General features: G+C 68.5%; 1 protein-coding gene across 1 annotated transcript; it reads left to right on the forward strand.

The window, feature by feature from the left end:
- Window positions 1-1,820: 1,820 nt before the first annotated feature.
- Window positions 1,821-17,614, forward strand: CPT1B (carnitine palmitoyltransferase 1B). Its single transcript, XM_082280132.1, has 19 exons — window positions 1,821-1,960; window positions 3,262-3,424; window positions 3,496-3,635; window positions 3,925-4,096; window positions 5,039-5,140; window positions 5,223-5,360; window positions 6,201-6,278; window positions 6,362-6,469; window positions 7,220-7,304; window positions 7,389-7,584; window positions 9,597-9,782; window positions 11,439-11,544; window positions 12,947-13,063; window positions 13,476-13,640; window positions 13,946-14,080; window positions 15,366-15,518; window positions 16,283-16,396; window positions 16,647-16,739; window positions 17,454-17,614. The coding sequence occupies exons 2-19, from the start codon at window positions 3,284-3,286 to the stop codon at window positions 17,541-17,543; spliced, it is 2,319 nt and encodes a 772-aa protein (XP_082136258.1). The 5' UTR covers window positions 1,821-1,960; window positions 3,262-3,283; the 3' UTR covers window positions 17,544-17,614.
- Window positions 17,615-20,157: the final 2,543 nt, after the last annotated feature.

Consider the following 20,157-nt stretch of genomic DNA (forward strand, 5'->3'; position numbering starts at 1 on the left):
CACCCCTCCAATTCCCCACTTCCCTAATCCCGCCCTAAATCCACCCCTCCAAATCCCCGCTTCCCAAATCCCACCCCAAAATCCCTCCCCAAACCCCACCCCAAATCCCACCCCTCCAATTCCCTCATTCCCAAATCCCACCCCAAATCCCACCCCAAATCCACCTCCTCCAATTGCCCCCTCCCCAAATCCCACCCCAAATCCCGCCCTAAATCCCACCCCAAATCCACCTCCTCCAATTCCCCCATTCCCAAATCCCACCCCAAATCCACCTCCTCCAATTCCCCCCTTCCCCAAATCCCACCCCAAAACCTCACCCCAAACCCCACCCCAAATCCCACCCCAAATCCCACCCCAAATCCCACCCCTCCAATTCCCCACTTCCCATGTCCCACCCCAAATCCCACCCCAAATCCCGCCCTAAATCCCACCCCAAATCCACCTCCTCCAATTCCCCCCTCCCCAAATCCCACCCCAAATCCCACTCCTCCAAATCCCCGCTTCCCAAATCCCACCCCAAAATCCCCCCAAACTCCACCCCAAATCCCACCCCTCGAGTTCCCCCATTCCCAAATACCCTCCCAAAATCCCGCCCCAAACCCCACCCCAAAATCCCGCCCCCAAATCCCACCCTCAAATTCCCCCTTCCCAAAACCCACCCCAAAATCCCGCCCCAAATCCACCCTTCCAAATCTCCCCTCCCCAAATCCCACCCCCAAATCCCCCTTCCCCAAATCCTAACCCCAAATCCCACCCCCAAATCCCCCCTCCCCAAATCCCAACCCCAAATTCCCCCTCCCCAAATTCCCCCTCCCCAAATCCCCCCTCCCCAAATCCCCTCCTCTCCCTCCCCCTCCCCAAATCCAGCCCCCCTTTTCCGGCCCCCCCGGTCGCCGTCGGGCGGAGGGAGGGGACAAAGGGCACGTGGGGTGACGGGGGCTGGGGGGGGAGGGGGTTATTTGGGGTGGGGGGTCCGGGGTGCTGGAGACCCCTCCCGATGTCCCTTCAGGGGCTGTGGGCAGGGCAGGGGACAGGGCACAGGCAGGGCACGGGGCACAGGCACCGGGACAGCGGCCACTGCCCCGCCCTGCCCCGGGCACGGACACCCGGAGGCTGCGGGTCCCTGTCCGGGTCCGTGTCGCTGTCCCGGGTCCGTGTCGCTGTCCCGGGTCCGTGTCCCTCTCCCGGATCCGTCTCGTTGTCCCGGGTCCGTCTCGTTGTCCCGGGTCTGTGTCCCTGTCCGAGTCCGCGTCCCTGTCCCGGGTCTGTGTCACTGTCCCGGGTCCGTGTCACTGTCCCGGCTGTGTGTCCCTGTCCCGGCTCCGTGTCCGTGTCCCTGTCCCGGCTCCGTGTCCCTATCCCGGGATGTGGATCCTCCCGAGGATGTCGGGATCCTCCCGGGAATGCCACTCTCCCCCGGGATGACGGGGGGTGACGGTGTCCCCGGTGTCCCCGCGGGGTGACGCTCCTTGGCGCGGGGTGTCGGTGTCCCCCCACTCCCGGGAATGCCCGCTCTGGCCCGGGATGTCGATCCCTGTCCCGGGATGGGAACCCCCCGGGATTGCCGGTCCCGTGCGGGATGTGGGACCCCCGGGGATGTCGGGATCCTTGTCCGGGGCTGGCCGGTCCTTGTCCCGACACATCGGTGTCCCCCGGCCCGGGCTGGCCGGTCCTGTCCCGGGATGTCGCTTTCCCCCGGGATACCGCTCCGTATCCCGGGATCCGAGTCCCGCCCCGGGATCTGGGTCCCCCCGGGATGTCGCGGGCCCTGTCCCGGGGATGCCGCCGCCCGTCCCGGTCTGTCGGGGTCCCCCCCGGTGTCGCGGTCCCCCCGGGGGCGGAGCGGCGCCGCTGCCACTCGGGGCCCGCCCGCCGCCGGTGTCCGGTTACCGGCTGGCGGCTGCCGGGGCCGCAGGAGCCGCCGTCCCGCGGAGCCGCCGCCCCCGCGCCCCCCACGCAGGTACCGGGGCTGGGGAGGGGGCGCGCACGGGGACCCCCGGGGAGACCCCCGGCCACGCGGCGGGGCGGGGAGCGCTGGGGCACCCCCGCTACCGGGAACCCCCCCCGTCCCTCCCCGTCGCGTCGCGCCCGGTGCCGGGTCCCACGCGCGTCCGTGGGGAGCGACCCCCGCGCCCCCCGCCCCGCCGCGAGGCCGGGGGTCCCCTCCGGGCGTCCCCTCGAGGGTCCCGGCCCTGGAGCCGCGGTGACCTTGGGCGGGGCGGGACAGCGGGGGGGCACCGGGGGAGTGTCCGCGGGGGACGGAGCCACCCGGGGGAGGGACACGCGGGGGTGCGGGGGCACGGCCTGAGGGATGGGCTGGGCAAGGACGGGATGGGCAGTGCCGGGCCGGGCCGTGCCAGCCGTGCCGCGGTGCCACGGTGCCACGGTGCCACGGTGCCACGCCAAGATGCGCCCCGCAGGGTGATGGCACGCACGGGTGGGGATGTGGGTTAACGCCCCGGTGTGCCGAGCCGTGCCGCGCCATCGGTGCCATGCCACGCCGAGTGACGCAGTGGGGTGCCGTGGGGCGCAGTGGGGTGATGCCACGAGGTGCAGCGGGCACCACAAGCCCGCTGTGATCGAGTCCTGCCAAGCCGTGGCCGTCACCCTCAGCCCAAGGCCACCCGTGGGAAAGGCCCCCCTGAGGTCCCCCGTGTTGACGGGAAGGTCACTCCCACCCTCACTCCCACCCGAGGCCGGGGCTCCGCAGCCCCCGTGGGCTTGGCACTGGCTGTGCCCACCCTGGCGGGATCCCGGAGCCGTGGGCCACCCCCGGAGCGGGGGGAGGGGGTTCCCAGGGACCCCCGGCTCTGTCACCCCGTGGTGACACCGTGGCTTTGCGGCAGCCCGGGGACCCCCGGCTGTGTCCGTGCCGCCTCTCCCGCGTTCCCGCAGGGGACACCGGGGACGGCGTGTGCCAGGGCAGGGGACAGCGTGTGCCACGTGCGGGGGCAGCTGCTGGGGCTGGGGTGTCCTCGCCGATGTCCCCTGTGCGGCCGGCGCTGGCCGTGGTGACAGCGCTGACCCTTCCCTCAGTGGGCACCGGGCCAGCGCCACGTGACGCCGCGGTGACACCGCCGTGGCACGGGCTGGGAGCTCCCGCGGGCCTCCGCCGGGCCGGCACCGCCCCCGGGTGACACCGGGGGGGGACACCCACTGCCCCCCTCCCTGTGCCGCCCTCCCGGGGTCCCCCGTCCATCCCGGGCAGCGCTTTCCGGGGGTGGCCGTCCCCGTGCCCATCGCCCCGGTGTCCCCCCGCAGGTGCCACCGGCAGGTCGCCAGGATGGCGGAGGCTCACCAGGCCGTGGCCTTCCAGTTCACGGTCACCCCCGAGGGCTTGGACTTCCACCTGAGCCGCGAGGCCGTGCGCCAGCTCTACCTGGCCGCCGTCCACTCGTGGAAGAAACGCTTGGTCCGCGCCAAGGTGGGCTCGGCCACCTCCGGCCCCTCCCCTGCCGGCCCCCTGGCACCCCGCTGACCCCGCTGTGCCCACAGAACAGCTTCCTGAGCGGCGTGTACCCCGCGTCGCCCTCCAGCTGGATGGTGGTGGTGATGGCCACCGCCGGCTCCTGCTACTGCCAGGTGGATCCATCCCTGGGACTCATCGCCCGCATCCAGCACTGCCTGCCCCGCAGGTGAGCGCTGGGGACACCTGCGGGCACCGGTCCCACAGCACGGGGATGGGCCACCGGCCACCTCCTGCTGCGGGGACAAGCCCCACAGCCCCACCTGCGCTGTCCCGTGGAGAGACCCCAAACCCCAGCGCGGCCACTGGGGGTCCCACCCTACACATCCCCCACGCCATGTGGGGATGTCGCCTGGGGGTCACGCTCCATGGGGACAGCCCCACTTGGGGACATCTCTGGGGATCCCATTCCTCCCATCCCGCGCCCCTCACGCCGTGTCCCCCCCGTGTGTCCCCAGCGAGGCGCTGACCCCCCAGGCCCAGACCGTGGTCAGCACGGTGCTGTTCTCCACGGGGGCGTGGCTGGCGGCCGTGCTGCTCTTCCGGAGGGTGCTCCGGCTGCTGCTGTCCTACCACGGGTGGATGTTCGAGCCCCACGGACACATGAGCCGCAGCACCCGCCTCTGGGTGGTGAGTGGCACCCGCGCCGGGGGCACGGGCACGTGTGGGGGCTGTGGGAGCCTTGGGAGATGTGGGTGTGGAGGCCATGGGTGCTTTGGGAGATGTGGGAGCCTCGGGAGCTGTGGGAGCCTCGGGAGCTGTGGGAGCTTCGGGAGCTGTGGGAGCTTTGGGAGCTGTGGGAGCTTCGGGAGCTTCGGGAGCTGTGGGAGCTGTGGGAGCCTTGGGAGCCTCAGGAGCTTTGGGAGCCTTGGGAGCTTTGGGAGCTGTGGGAGCTTTGGGAGCCTTGGGAGCTGTGGGAGCCTTGGGAGCCTCGGGAGCTTTGGGAGATGTGGGAGCTTTGGGAGCTGTGGAAGCCTTGGGAGCTTTGGGAGTCTCGGGAGCTTTGGGAGTCTCGGGAGCTCTGGGAGCCTCGGGAGCTTTGGGAGCCTTGGGAGCTTTGGGAGATGTGGGAGCCTTGGGAGCTTTGGGAGCCTTGGGAGCTTTGGGAGTCTCGGGAGCTTTGGGAGCCTCGGGAGCTTTGGGAGCCTTGGGAGCTTTGGGAGCTGTGGGAGCTGTGGGAGTTGTAGGAACTTTGGGAGCCTCGGGAGCTGTGGGAGCTCTGGGAGCCTTGGGAGATGTGGGAGCTGTGGAAGGTTTTGGAGACATGAGTTCCATCAGAGCTGTGGGAGCTGTGGGAGCTTTGGGAGCTGTGGGAGCTGTGGGAGCTTTGGGAGCTCTGGGAGCCTTGGGGGCCATGGGAGTTGCAGGGACTTTGGATGCCGTGGGAGCTGTGAGCGCCATGGGAGCTTTTGGCGGTGTGGGAGCCATGGGAGCCGTGGGAGTTTTGGGTGCCATGGGAGCCGTGGATGCCATGGGAGCTGTGGGTGCTGCTGGAGCTTTGGGAGCTGAGGGTGCTCGGAGTTCTTTGGGATCTCTGTGGGATCCATCCCTCCTCCTCCTCCTCCCCCCCAGGCGGTGATGAAGATCATGTCCATCCGCAAGCCCCTCCTCTACAGCTTCCAGAGCTCCCTCCCCAAGCTGCCCGTGCCCCCCGTGAAAGCCACCGTTGCCCGGGTACGCCATCCCCGTGGAGCTGGGGGGGTCCCCGGGGGGTGACAGGGACAGGGACAGGACACGCCGTGTCCCCTCCCCGCAGTACCTGGAGTCGGTGCGGCCGCTCCTGGACGACGAGAAATACCGGGAGATGGAGGTGCTGGCCAAGGAGTTCCAGGAGAAGACGGCGCCGCGGCTCCAGCGGTACCTGCGCCTCAAATCCTGGTGGACAACCAACTATGTGAGTGTGGGGTCACCCGGGGCACAGCGGGGACCCCCCGCAGCCCTTGGGGTGGTGGCCTTGGAACTGGTGTCCCCCCCCGGCAGCATGGGGAGGGATTTGGGATCTCCTGGGTGTCCTGGCTGGAGCAGCAGGGACAGGGGGTTCTGTACCCCTGCCACTGTCCCTGTTTCCTGTCCCCATCCCTATTCCTGTCCCTTTCACCTGTCCCTTCTCCCTGTCTCCTGGCCTTGTCCCTGACTCCTAACCCTTGTCCCTGTCGCCCATTTCTGTTCCCTGTCCCCATCTCTGTCCTTGTCTCCTCCTCCTGTCTCCTGTCCTTGTCCCTGTCCCCTCTCCCTGACCCCGTTCCTGTCCCCTATTCCTATCCCTGTCCCCATCCCCACTCCTGTTCCTTTCACTTGTCCCCTGTCCCTGCCCCTCATCCCTGTCTCCTGTCCCCGTTCCTTGTCTCCATTCCTCTTCCTGCCCGTGTGCCCCGTCCTTGTCCCTGTCCCCATCCCTGTCCCCTTTTCCTGTCCCTGTCCCCATCCCTGTCCCCTATCCCATGTCCCCCTCCCGGTCGCTTTTCCCTGTTCCCTATCTCCATCCCCGTCCCTGTGCTCTCTTCCTCCCCCTGTCCCCGTCCCCATCCCCCGTCCCCCGTCCCCCGTTCCCCGTCCCCGTTCCCCGTCCCCTGTCCCCGTCCCCCGTCCCCGTCCCCTGTCCCTGTCCCCGTCCCTGTCCCTGTCCCCGTCCCCTGTCCCCGTCCCTGTCCCCCGTCCCCTGTCCCTGTCCCCGTCCCCTGTCCCTGTCCCTGTCCCCTGTCCCCTGTCCCCGTCCCTGTCCCCGTCCCCGCAGGTCAGTGACTGGTGGGAGGAGTACATTTACCTGCGCGGCCGCAGCCCCCTCATGGTCAACAGCAACTACTACGCCATGGTAAGGGGGTGGTGGGGGACCCCCAAACCCCCCCGGGGACCCCGCGGCATCACCCGCGACACGTCCCGTGTCCCTGTGGCCAGGATTTCCTGTACGTGATCCCCAGCCCCATCCAGGCTGCGCGGGCGGCCAACGTGGTGCACTCGATGCTGCTCTACCGGCGGCGGCTGGACCGGGGCGAGATCCCCCCGGTGAGGGGGTTTGGGGGGGCCGGGGGGATCCAGGGGCTTCTTATGGAGCTGGGGGTCCCGGGGGTCCCGGGGGGAGTGGGGTGAACGTGGTCCTGCTGTGCGGGCAGCAGCCGGACAGGGGGGAGAGCCCCCCGGGGAGGGGGTTTGGGGGGTCCAGGAGATCCCACGGGGATGGGGGGGCTGAGAGGTCGGGGGGGTCCCGTGGGGCTGGAAGGTCCTGGGGGTCTCGTGGGGCTGAGGGAGCTACGGGGGTTCCGTGGGTTTGGGGGGGTCCCCTGGGTTTGGGGGTCCCGTGGGGCTGAGGGAGCTACGGGGGTTCCGTGGGTTTGGAGGGGTCCCCTGGGTTTGGGGGTCCCGTGGGGCTGAGGGAGCTACGGGGGTTCCGTGGTTTGGGGGGGTCCCATGGGTTTGGGGATCCTGAGGGTCCCATGGGGCTGAGAGGTCTGGGTGGTCCCATGGGGTTGGGGGTCCTGGGGGTCCCGTGGGGCTGAGGGAGCTGTGGGGATTCCGTGGGTTTGGGGGGGGGGTCCCATGGGGTTTGGGATCCTGGGGGTCCCCCGTGGGGCTGAGGGCTCTTGGGGGGGGTGGGGGGGGAGTCCCGTGGATTTTGGGGGTTCTGGGAGAGCAGGGAGAGCTCAGTGGGACAGAACCCGCGGGGTGTCCCCATGGGGCTGGCGGGGGGCCGGATTGGGGTGGTTGTAGGGACAGAGATGGGGACACAGACCCCCTCCCCATCTCCCCCCCCCCTAGATGATGGCGCTGGGCGTTGTCCCCATGTGCTCGTACCAGTCGGAGCGGATGTTCAACACCACCCGCATCCCGGGAAAAGAGACGGGTACGGGGCGGCGGGGAGGTGACCCCGCTGCCGGGGGGCCGCGCCGGGGGTCCCCGCCGCCGTGACCCCCCCGGTGCCCCCCAGACACGCTGCTGCACCTGGCGAACAGCAAGCACCTGGCCGTGTACCACAAGGGCCGCTACTACAAGGTGTGGTTCTACCACGGCGGGCAGCTGCTGACCCCCGCCGACCTGGAGATGCAATTCCAGAGGATCCTGGATGACCCCTCGCCCCCCCAGGCCGGGGAGGAGCGGCTGGCGGCGCTCACGGCCGGGGACAGGTGGGGAGGGGGGTACTGGGAATGCTGGGAGTAATGGGGATGGTGGGGATGGTGGGCGCCTGGGAACTCTGGGAATGATGGGGATACTGGGGTTACTGGGGTTACTGGGAACTCCGGGAGTAATGGGGATGATGGGGATGATGGGCGCCTGGGAACTCTGGGAATGATGGGGATACTGGGGTTACTGGGGTTACTGGGAACTCCGGGAGTAATGGGGATGATGGGGATGATGGGCGCCTGGAAACTCTGGGAATGATGGGGATGATGGGGATACTGGGGTTACTGGGAGCTCTGGGAGTAATGGGGGTGGTGGGCGCCTGGGAACTGCGGGAATAATGGGGATGATGGGGATACTGGGGTTACTGGAAACACTGGGAACTTCCGGAATGATGGGGATGATGGGGATACTGGGGTTACTGGAAACACTGGGAACTTCCGGAATGATGGGGATGATGGGGATGGTGGGCACCTGGGAGCTCTGGGAATAATGGGGATACTGGGGATACTGGAGACACTGGGAACTTCCAGAATGATGGGGATGATGGGCATCTGGGAGCTCTGGGAATGATGGGGATGATGGGCACCCAGGAGCTCCAGGAATAATGGGGAAGACGGGAATGATGGGGGCACTTGGGAACTCCAGGAATAATGGGAATGATGGGCACCTGGGAGCTCCGGGAACACTGGGAATAATGGGGATGATGGGCACCCGGGAGCTCGGGGAATAATGGGGAAAACGGGAATGATGGGGGCACTTGGGAACTCCAGGAATAATGGGGAAAACGGGAATGATGGGGGCACTTGGGAACTCCAGGAATAATGGGAATGATGGGCACCTGGGAGCTCCGGGAACACTGGGAATAATGGGGATGTTTGGCATACTGGGGACGCTGGGCACCTGGAAACACCAGGAACTCTGGGAACAACGAGCATACGGGGGATACTGGGAATACTGGAAATACTGGGCACCTGGGAACTCCAGGAACGCTGGGAATAATGGGCATACTGGGAAAACTGGGGACACTGGGCACACTGGAGACACTGGGCACCTGGAAACACCGGGACCAATGGTAATAATGGGGATACTGGGAATACTGGGGATACTGGGCACCTGGGAACTCCGGGAACACAGGGAATGGCCATACTGGGAATACTGGGGATACTGGGCACCTGGGAACTCCAGGAACACAGGGAATGGCCATACTGGGAATACTGGGGATACTGGGCACCTGAGAACTCCATGAACACCAAGGATAATGGGAATAATGGGAATACAGGGATTACTGAAAACACTGGGTGCCTGGGAACTCCAGGAACACATGGAATGGCCATACTGGGAATAATGGGGATACTGGGCACCTGAGAACTCCAGGAACACCGAGGATAATGGGAATAATGGGGATACTGGGAATACTGGAAACACTGGGCACCTGGGACTTCTGGGAACACTGGGAATAATGGGGATACTGGGAATACTGGAGACACTGGGCCCCTGGGAACACAGGGAATAACAGGAGCAGTGGCCATACTGGGGATACTGGGCACCTGGGAGCTCTGTGAACACCGAGGATAGTGGGAATAATGAGGATACTGGGAATACTGGAAACACTGGGCACCTGGGACTTCTGGGAACACTGGGAATACTGGGGATACGAGGATAGTGGGAATAATGAGGATACTGGGAATACTGGAAACACTGGGCACCTGGGACTTCTGGGAACACTGGGAATACTGGGGATACTGGGCACACTGGAAACACTGGGCACCTGGGAACTCTGGGAGCAATGGCCATACTGGGAATACCGGACACCCTGGCCACCCGGCAGCACTGGGAGCACTGGGACCGCTGGGTCCTGAGGGTGTCCTGTCCCCAGCGGCCGCAGGGACACACCCTGGGGTCCCCCATGGCTGCGGGGTTCGGGGGGGTCACCGATGGCTCCGGTGCCACCCGTGGGGGCCCTTGCGGGGTCTGGGGGTGCCGGGTGCCCCCCACGCTGACCGGGGGTGCCCAGGGTGCCGTGGGCCGAGGCGCGGGCGCGGTTCTTCAGCCGGGGCCCCAACAAGGTGGCCCTGGACGCCATCGAGCGCGCGGCCTTCTTCCTGACGCTGGACGAGGACGAGCACGGCCACGAGCCCGCGCGGCCCGGCTGCATGGACGCCTACGCCAAGTCCCTGCTGCACGGCCGCTGCTACGACCGGTGCGCACCCCGAAACCCCCCCGGACCCCAAAACCTTCCCCCCGGCACCCACAGACACCCCCAGACTCCCAAACCCCCGCCCAGCCCAGTCCCTGCTGCACGGCCGCTGCTACGGCCGGTGCGCGCCCCAAAGCACCCCAGAACACCTCAAAACGCCCCAAAGCACCCCAAAACACCCCAAAACCCCCGCCCAGCCAAGTCCCTGCTGCACGGCCGCTGCTACGACCGGTGCGCACCCCAAAACACCCCAAAGCACCCCAGAACACCCCAAAGCACCCCAAAACACCCCAAAATCCCCACCCAGCCCAGTCCCTGCTTCACGGCTGCTGCTACAACCGGTGAGCGCCCCAAAGCACCCCAGAACACCTCAAAACGCCCCAAAGCACCCCAAAACACCCCAAAACCCCCGCCCAGCCAAGTCCCTGCTGCACGGCCGCTGCTACGGCCGGTGAGCGCCCCAAAGCACCCCAGAACACCCCAAAGCACCCCAGAACACCCCAAAATCCCCAAAGCACCCCAAAGCACCCCAAAACCCCCACTCAGCCCAGTCCCTGCTGCACGGCCGCTGCTACGACCGGTGCGCACCCCGAAAACCCCCCCGGACCCCAAAACCTTCCCCCCGGCACCCACAGACACCCCCAGACTCCCAAACCCCCGCCCAACCCAGTCCCCGCTGCACGGCCGCTGCTACGGCCGGTGCGCGCCCCAAAGCACCCCAGAACACCCCAAAGCACCCCAGAACACCCCAGAGCACCCCAAAATCCCCACCCAGCCCAGTCCCTGCTTCACGGCTGCTGCTACGACCGGTGCGCACCCCAAAGCACCCCAGAACACCCCAAAGCACCCCAAAACACCCCAAAACCCCCAAAGCACCCCAAAACCCCCACCCAGCCCAGTCCCCGCTGCACGGCCGCTGCTACGGCCGGTGAGCGCCCCAAAACACCCCAAAGCACCCCAGAACACCCCAAAACACCCCAAAACCCCCAAAGCACCCCAAAGCACCCCAAAACCCCCACTCAGCCCAGTCCCTGCTGCACGGCCGCTGCTACAACCGGTGCGCACCCCAAAACACCCCAAAGCACCCCAAAACACCCCACAGCACCCCAGAACACCCCAGAGCACCCCAAAACCCCCGCCCAGCCAAGTCCCTGCTGCACGGCCGCTGCTACGACCGGTGCGCACCCCAAACCCCTCCCAGATCCCCCAATATCCCCCAAAGTCCCCAACCCAGCACCCCAAACCCCTCCCACATCCCCCGAAATCCCCAACCCAGCACCCCAAACCCCTCCCACATCCCCTGAAATCCCCAACCCAGCACCCCAAACCCCTCCCACATCCCCCGAAATCCCCAACCCAGCACCCCAAACCCCTCCCACATCCCCTGAAATCCCCAACCCAGCACCCCAAACCCCTCCCACATCCCCCGAAATCCCCAACCCAGCACCCCAAACCCCTCCCACATCCCCCCAATATCCCCCAAAATCCCCAACCTCCCCCCCAAAGGCCCCACCTGCCCCCTCAACCCCCTCCCCCTCCCCTGCCAGCCCCCCAAATCCCCCCCCCAGTGCCCCCTGCCCTCCCGCCCCCGGTACCCTGTGCCCCCCAGGGCCCCCCAGTGCCCCCCAAGCGCCCCGAACCCCCCGTGCCGCCCCCCAGCTGGTTCGACAAGTCCTTCACGCTGGTGGTCTACAAGAACGGCAAGGTCGGTGCCAACGCCGAGCACTCCTGGGCCGACGCCCCCATCGTGGGGCACCTCTGGGAGGTACCGGGGCATCCCCGGGGCGGGGACATCGCCATGGGGCACCCTTAGGGTGGGGACATCGCCATGGGGCACCTCCGGAGTGGGGACATCGCCATGGGGCACCCTTAGGGTGGGGACATCGCCATGGGGCATCCCCGGGGCGGGGACATCGCCATGGGGCACCCCTGGGGTGGGGACATCGCCATGGGGCACCCTTAGGGTGGGGACATCGCCATGGGGCATCCCTGGGGTGGGGACATCGCCATGGGGCATCCCTTAGGGTGGGGACATCGCCATGGGGCACCCTTAGGGTGGGGACATCGCCATGGGGCACCTCCGGAGTGGGGACATCGCCATGGGGCACCCCTGGGGTGGGGACATCGCCATGGGGCACCCTTAGGGTGGGGACATCGCCATGGGGCATCCCTGGGGTGGGGACATCGCCATGGGGCATCCCTTAGGGTGGGGACATCGCCATGGGGCATCCCTGGGGTGGGGACATCGCCATGGGGCATCCCCGGGGCGGGGACATCGCCATGGGGCACCCCTGGGGTGGGGACATCGCCATGGGGCACCTCCGGAGTGGGCAACCCCCCAATGGGGCACCCTTAGGGCTGGGGATGCCCGGGCTGGGGACCCCGAGTGGGACAATCCCAGCTGGGAACCCCTATGGGGCACCCCGAGACTGGGGACCCCCACTTGGGCACCCCCATTTGGGACCCCTCTGCTGGGGGATGTGGGGTGAGGGGGGTGAATGGGGAGGGCTCAGGGGGACTCGGGATTCTGGGGGGGCCATGGGGGCTTGGAATTGGGGGGCTGGGGGGTGTTCAGAGGGGGAATTGGGGGGCCATGGAATTGGGGGGTCTTGGGGATTTGGGGTGGGGGGAGCCCAGGAGTGGGGGGGTCATGGAATTAGGGGTCTGGGGGGGCCAGGGAATTGGGGGTCGGGGGATTTGGGGTTGGGGAGTCATGGAATTGGGGGGTTGAGGGTCCTGAGGATTTGGGGTCTGGGGGAGCCATGGAATTGGGGGGTTGAGGGTCCTGAGGATTTGGGGTCTGGGGGGTCATGGAATTGGGGGGTTGAGGGTCCTGAGGATTTGGGGTCTGGGGGGTCATGTGATTGGAGGCCGAGGGGCTTGGGGGTTCGGGGGCGTTGTGGAATTTGAGGTCCGGGAACCATGGAATTGGGGGGTTGGGGAGCCAGGGGGTTTAGGGGTTTGGGGGGCCAAGGGGTAGGGGGGGGTCATGGAATTGGGGGGTTGAGGGTCCTGGGGATTTGGGGTCTGGGGGGTTGTGGAATTGGGGGGTTGAGGGTCCTGGGGATTTGGGGTCTGGGGGGTTGTGGAATTGGCGCTCTGGGGGTTTTGGGGCCCCGGGGGTCCCTACCCTCGCCCCAATGTCCCCTGTACCCCCCCCCCCCCAGTTCACGCTGGCGACCGACAAGTTCCAGCTGGGCTACACCGAGGGGGGGCACTGCAAGGGGGACCCCAACCGGCAGCTGGGCCCCCCCCAGCGCCTGCGGTGGGACATCCCCCCCGAGGTGGGTGACGGGCGGGCCGGGCTGGGCACAGGGCTGGGGACAGCCACAGGTGACCGTGCCGTGCCGTGTCCCCAGGGTGTCGGGGCCATCGAGGGGTCACTGCGGGTGGCACAGACGTGGGTGCAGGTGTGGGCACAGGTGAGGGCACAGGTGACCGTGCCGTGCCATGCCGTGCCGTGTCCCCAGGGTGTCACAGCTGTCAAGGGGTCACTGCGGGTGGCGTGGGCACAGGTAGAGGTACAGGTGTGGGCACAGGTGACCGTGCCGTGCCGTGCGGTGTCCCCAGGGTGTCGGGGCCATCGAGGGGTCACTGCGGGTGGCACAGACGTGGGTGCAGGTGTGGGCACAGGTGAGGGCACAGGTGAGGGTGCCGTGCCGTGCCATGCCGTGCCATGCCGTGCCGTGTCCCCAGGCCGTGGCGGCCATCGAGGCGTCGCTGCGGGTGGCGCGGGCGCTGGCCGAGGACGTGGATTTCTGCTGCTTCCCGTTCTCCACCTTCGGCAAGGGGCTCATCAAGCGCTGCCGCACCAGCCCCGACGCCTTCATCCAGATCGCCCTGCAGCTCGCCCACTTCCGCGTGAGCCCCGAGAGCGGGCACGGGACGGGAACGGGGCCGGGCTGGGGTGGGGTGGGACGGGATGGGAACGGGATAGGGTAGGGAATGGGATAGGGTAGGGTGCCGTGTGCATGGGATGGAGCTGGGGATGGGATGGGGATGGGATGGGGCAGGACCAGGGATGATAAGAGGATGGGATGGGTATAGGGACCGGGACGGGGCCACGGCCAGGGCGAGATGGGGTGCGAACAGCGCCAGGACCCGGGATGGAGCCGGGGCCATCCCATTATCCCTGATCCATCCTTCCCGATCCATCACTCCCGCAGGACAAGGGCTCCTTCTGCCTGACCTACGAGGCGTCCATGACGCGGCTGTTCCGCGAGGGCCGCACCGAGACCGTCCGCTCGTGCACGTCCGAGGCCACGGCCTTCGTGCGCAGCATGGCCGACCCCCGGCAGAGCGTGAGTGCGGCGGGGACGCGGCTCCGGGCCCCGGGAACGGCCCTGCCCGGACCCTCGGGAAGTCCTCACCCTGCTGGGACACCCCACCATTCACAGCGGTCACCATCCCTTGGGAGCTCGCCATCCCTCCTGGGGGTGCCCACTGTTCACAGGAATTCCCATCCCTCCTGGGGGTGCCCACTGTTCACAGGAATTCCCATCCCTCCTGGGGGTCCCCATCCCTCCTGGGCGTCCCCATCCTTCACAGGAATTCCCATCCCTCCTTGGGGTCCCCATCCCTCCTGGGGGGTCCCCATCCCTCTTGGGGGTCCCCATCCTTCACAGGAATTCCCATCCCTCCTTGAGGTGTCCATCCCTCCTGGGGAGTCCCCATCCCTCGTGGATGTTCTCATCCCTCCTGTGGGTCCGCATCCCTCCTGGGAGTCCCCATCCTTCACAGGAATTCCCATCCCTTCTGGGGGTCCTCATCCCTCCTGGAGGGTCCCCATCCCTCTTGGGGGTCCCCATCCTTCACAGGAATTCCCATCCCTCCTGGGGTTCCCCATCCCTCCTTGGGGTCCCCATCCCTCGTGGATGTTCTCATCTCTCCTGGGGGTCCCCATCTCTCCTGGGGGGTCCCCATCCCTCCCGGAGGTTCCCGTCCCTCACGGGGTGCTGGGTGCCTGGTTGGGGGGCGGGTCGGGGTGTCAGGTTGGGGCTCAGCCCCCCCAGACCCCTCCCCAGTGCTCGGAGCAGCAGCGGCTGCTCAAGGTGCAGTTTGGGGTGCAGGTTTGGGGTGCAGTTCGGGGTGCAGGTGCAGTTTGGGGTGTATTTTGGGGCACATTTCGGGGTTCATCCCCGTCCCCCAGCACTCGGAAAGGCAGCGGCTGCTCAAGGTGCAGGTTTGGGGTGCAGGTTTGGGGTGCAGTTCGGGATGCAGGTTTGGGGTGCAGGTTTGGGGTGCAGTTCGGGATGCAGGTTCGGGATGCAGGTTTGGGGTGCAGGTTTGGGGTGCAGGTTTGGGGTGCAGTTTGGGGTGCAGTTTGGGGTGCGGGTGCAGTTTGGGGGTGCAGGTTTGGGGTGCCGGTGCAGTTCGGGGTGCAGGTGCAGTTTGGGGTGTATTTTGGGGCTCATTTCGGGGTTCCCCCCGTCCCCCAGCACTCGGAGCGGCAGCGGCTGTTGAAGGCGCAGTTTGGGATGCAGGTTCGGGGTGCAGGTGCAGTTTGGGGTGCAGGTGCAGTTCGGGGTGCCGGTGCAGTTTGGGGTGCAGGTTTGGGGCTCATTTCGGGGTTCCCCCGTCCCCCAGCGCTCGGAGCGGCAGCGGCTGTTCAGGGCGGCGGCCGAGAAGCACCAGCAGCTCTATCGCCTCGCCATGACGGGCGCGGGCATCGACCGCCACCTCTTCTGCCTCTACCTGATGTCGCGGTACCTGGGCACGCAGAGCCCCTTCCTGGCCAGGGTCAGCGCGGGGCCACACGGGACAGGGGCACGGGGATGGGCACGGGACAGGGACACGGAGAGGGGCACGGGGAGGGACACGGGGCACGGACACGGGACAGGGACACGGGGATGGGCACGGGACAGGGACACGGGACAGGGACACGGGGAATGGGCACGGGAGATGGACACGGGACAGGGACACGGAGAGGGGCACAGGACAGGGACACGGGAGAGGGACACGGGAGGGCACGGGGCACACGGGACACGAGGGGGACTCGGGCAAGTGGGCACAGGGGGGCACGGGGGGGCACGGGGGGGTACGAGGGGGAACTGCCACCCACCCCTTGGTGTCACCGCACGGGGAGTCCCACTCTGGGCCTGGGGCACAGCGGGGTGCCCCGGGGTGCAGTGGGGTGCCCCGGGGTGCTCTGGGGAGCCATGGGGCGCAATAGGGTGCTCTGGGGCACAGCGGGGTGCCGTGGGGCGCAATGGGGAACCATGGGGTGTTCTGGGGTGCAGTGGGGTACCATGGGGTGCAGTGGGGTGCAGTGGGGTGCCATGGGGTGCCATGGGGTACAGTGGGGTGTAATGGGGTGCTCTGGGGTGCCGAGGGGCACAGTGGGGCACAGGGAGGTGCAGTGGGGCACAGAGGGGTGCTGTGGGGCGCAGTGCGGTGCCGTGGGGCGCAGTGGGCACAGAGGGGTGCCATGGGGTGCCGTGGGGCGCAGAGGGGTGCCCCGAGGCACAGAGGGGTGCCCCGGGGTGCAGCGAGCGGCCCCACAGGTGCTGGCGGAGCCCTGGCGCCTCTCCACCAGCCAGACCCCGCAGCAGCAGCTCAAGATGTTCGACCTCAACAAATTCCCCGACCACGTCTCCAGCGGCGGCGGCTTCGGCCCCGTGAGCGCCGGGGGGCACCGGGGGGGCACCGGGGGGGCACCGGGGGGGCACCGGGGTGCGGGCGTGGCCGGGGGGGGCTGCAGCGCATCCCCCCCGGGGCTTTGGGGCAGGGGGGTGCCCCACACCAGGAGCCCCCAGCCCCACACGGGTGACCCGGGGGGGTTCACCCCAACCCCACAGCCCGGGTGGGTGCCCCCGGTGGGTCCCAGGTGCCCCCAGGTGCCCCATGGCCCGAACCCCCCCCCCGCAGGTGGCAGACGATGGTTATGGGGTGTCCTACATCATCGCCGGGGAGAACCTCATCACCTTCCACGTGTCCAGCAAGTTCTCCAGCCCCGAGACGGTGAGGGGGGGCTGGGGGCTCCCCGGGCAGGGGGCGGGGCTGGGGGCGGTGAGGGAGGGGGGCATGGGGGGCACGGGGGCTCCCCGGGCAGGGGGCGGGGCTGGGGGCTCTCCCAGAGCTGCAATCGCTGTCCATGGGGTCACCCTTGGGGTCACCCGTGGGGTCGGGGCAGCCCCTGACCCTGATCTTGACCCTGCTGCATCCCGTCCCCCCCGTTCTTTCTGTGGGACCCCCAAATCCATCCCAGTCCCCTCCTGTGGGACCCCCAAATCCATCCCAGTTCCCCCCTGTGGGACCCCCAAATCCATCCCAGTTCCCCCCTGTGGGATCCCCAAATCCACCCCAGTCCCCCCCTGTGGGACCCCCAAATCCACCCCAGTCCCCCCCTGTGGGACCCCCAAATCCACCCCAGTCCCCCCCGTGGGACCCCCACCCCCCTCGGTTGCAGGCCCTGCTGGGGTCCCACAGCTCAGGGGGTGCCCCAGGGGGGGATGGGGGGTTCGGGTCTCGCTTTGGGCGTTCAGATCCCCCTCTGAGGGGTGGGTCCTGCTCGGGGGGGCCGGGATCCCAGTTTGGGGGGCCGGGATCCCAGTTTGGGGGGTCGGGATCCCAGTTTGGGGATTGGATCCCGCTCGGGGGTGCCCAGATCCCACTTGTGGGGTCCGGATCCCACCTGGGGGGGTCCGGGTGGGCTCTGAGGGGTGCTGCCCGCAGGACTCGCAGCGTTTCGGCCGCAACATCCGCCAGGCCATGCTGGACATCGCGGGGCTCTTCGACAAAGCCGCGCCCGCGGCCGGGCACTGACCGGGGGCACTGACCGGGGGCACTGACCGGGGGCACTGACCGGGGGCACGGGGGGCTCCGGCCGGGGCCGAGGGTCGCTGCCCTGGACCTGCTGCCAATAAAGGCTCTTGGTGTGACCCCGCTGTGCCACCGCCACGGGACCCCCGCGCCGGGCAGGGACCCCCGGGGGGTCCATGGGGTGCGTCCATGGGGGGGCCCGGTGGGCACCGGCCAGGGCACCACGGGGGCATCAAAAGCGCCACCGCTGGGGCGGTGATCCCGGGGATCCGTGCCCATCCCGGGGATCCGTGCCCGTCCCGCTGATCCGTGCCCATCCCCAGTGATCCGTGCCCATCCCACTGATCCGTGCCCACCCCGCTGGTCCGTGCCCATCCCCAGTGATCCGTGCCCATCCCACTGATCCGCGCTCACCCGGGTGATCAGTACCCATCCCGCTGATCCGTGCCCATCCCGGCCCCGTGCCCATCCCAGCCGCTGACGGGGGTGCCCAGCGGGGCACGGCGGCTCGGACGGGCCCTGCGCAGAGCCCTTCGGCCGTGTCCGGCCCGGGGGTCGCCGCGCCCCGGGTGGCACCGCGCTGGCACCGTCCCCTCCCTCCCTCCCTCCCCGCCGCCGCCACCCGCACCCGGCGCCGCCAGCCCGGAGCCAGCGGCGGGCGAGGGGCCAGGCCGGGCACGGGGACAGTCCCAGAGAGGGAACAGGGGCCAAGGGACCCCCCGAGAGAGCGGGCAGAGCGGGCAGAGCGGGCACAGGGACGGGGGACAGGAGAGGGGCCAGGCAGGGGACAGGGACGGAGACCCCGGCCCCGCGGGCACCCCCCGCCCGGGCAGCGTCCCGTGGGGTCACCGGGCCCCCGCGGCACCGGGGCCGTGTCCCGCAGCCCGAGCCCGTGCCGGGGCTCACCCCTGTCCCCACGCTGGGCTTTGTCCTCCCCGGAGCCCCCACGGCCGGGGGGTCTCGGGCCCTGGACTGTCCTGGGTGCCCTGGGGACCTCGGGGACACCGGTGGGTGCTGGGTGGGCTGGGCTGGGACCTCCGAGCGCGCGTGGCCGCCCGTGTCCCTCGGTGGGTGTCCCTCGGTGGGTGTCCCTCGGTGGGTGTCCCTCAGGCTGCCCCTCGGTCCGTGTCCTTTGGTTTGTCCCTCGGATGTCCGTCCGGGTCCCTCGGTCCGTGTCCCTCGGTCCGTGTCCCTCGGTCCGTGTCCCTCGGTCCGTGTCCGCCGCAGCCGCTCCCCCTCCCTTATCCGATCCCTTATCCGAACCCTTATCCGATCCCTTATCAGGTCCCAGCCCAGCCTCGGGCCCGGCACCCCCCGGCACCTTCCCCCCTCCCCCCACTCAGGGCGGGGGGCACGCCCCCGTGTCCCCCCCGTGTCCCCCCCGTGTCCCCCCGTGTCCCCCCCGTGTCCCCCCCGTGTCCTCTCCCATCTCCATGCCCATCCCGGCCGAGGGAGGGGGTCTCACACGGAGCAGTGGCCGTGACCCCCCCCCCGCCGGTGGGTGACCCCCATCCCCCCGTGGGGTGACCCCAGAACCCGCCGGGACCCCCGGGTGCTGTCAGGGTGACCCCGGGGACCCCAAGCCCGCTCCCCCCGGGGGTCCCTGCCCTGGCACCCCCGGAGCGGGGGCAGCACCGGGGGGCTCGGGGGGGCCGGGATGGGTGTCCCGGGCGGTGCCCAGGACGGTGCCAGCGTCACTGTCCCTTTGATGTGGCGCCCGCGGCTCCACGAGTGGGTGCCCCCGGCCCCCCCGCACCCCTCGGCGCCTATAAAGGTGTCGGGGTGTCCCTGTCCCGCTCAGCCGCTGCGGGAGCTGCCGAGGTGCCGGGGGGCTGGGGGGGTGCTGGGGGGTGCTGGGGGGTGCTGGGGGGCTGAAGGTGCTGCTGTGGGGGGCGCGGGGGGAGGCAATGGGGTCCTGGGGGGCTGGAGGAGGTGGTGGGGGGCGCTGGGGACGTCCTGGGGTGGGGGGCTCTCGGGGAGTGCTGGAGGAGGCGGTGGGTGCTGGGTGGGGGGTGCCGGGGCAGGGGTGGGTGCCCCCTGCAGCCCCCCCGTTGCAGGAAGGGTGAAGATGGGTCCCGCCGCCTTCCTGGGGCTCTGCCTGCTGGGGTGCCTCGTGCTGCCCCCCTCCCTGCCGGGTGAGACCCCCCCCCCCGCATCCTGAGACCCCCAAACTGCGCCCCAGCCTCCCCCAATACACCCTGATCCCCTAAACTGCACCCTGAGACCCCCTCCGAATGCTGACACCCCCAAAATGCACCCCAACCTCCCCCTCTGCATCCTGAGACCCCCAAACTGCACCCTGAAACCCCCAAACTGCGCCCCAACCTCCCCCAATACACCCTGATCCCCTAAACTGCACCCTGAGACCCCCCCCGAACGCTGAGACCCCCAAAATGCACCCCAACCTCCCCCTCTGCATCCTGAGACCCCCAAACTGCACCCTGAAACCCCAAACTGCGCCCCAACCTCCCCCAATACACCCTGATCCCCTAAACTGCACCCCGAGACCCCCAAATTGCTCCCTGAGACCCCCAAACCGCACCCCAACCTCCCTCGCTGCACCCTGATCCCTCAAACTGCCTCCTGAGACCCCCCTGTACCCTGAGACCCCCCCAAC

Source organism: Coloeus monedula, assembly GCF_965178545.1.
Source record: "Coloeus monedula genome assembly, chromosome: 4".
In the NCBI taxonomy this organism is placed as follows: domain Eukaryota; kingdom Metazoa; phylum Chordata; class Aves; order Passeriformes; family Corvidae; genus Coloeus; species Coloeus monedula.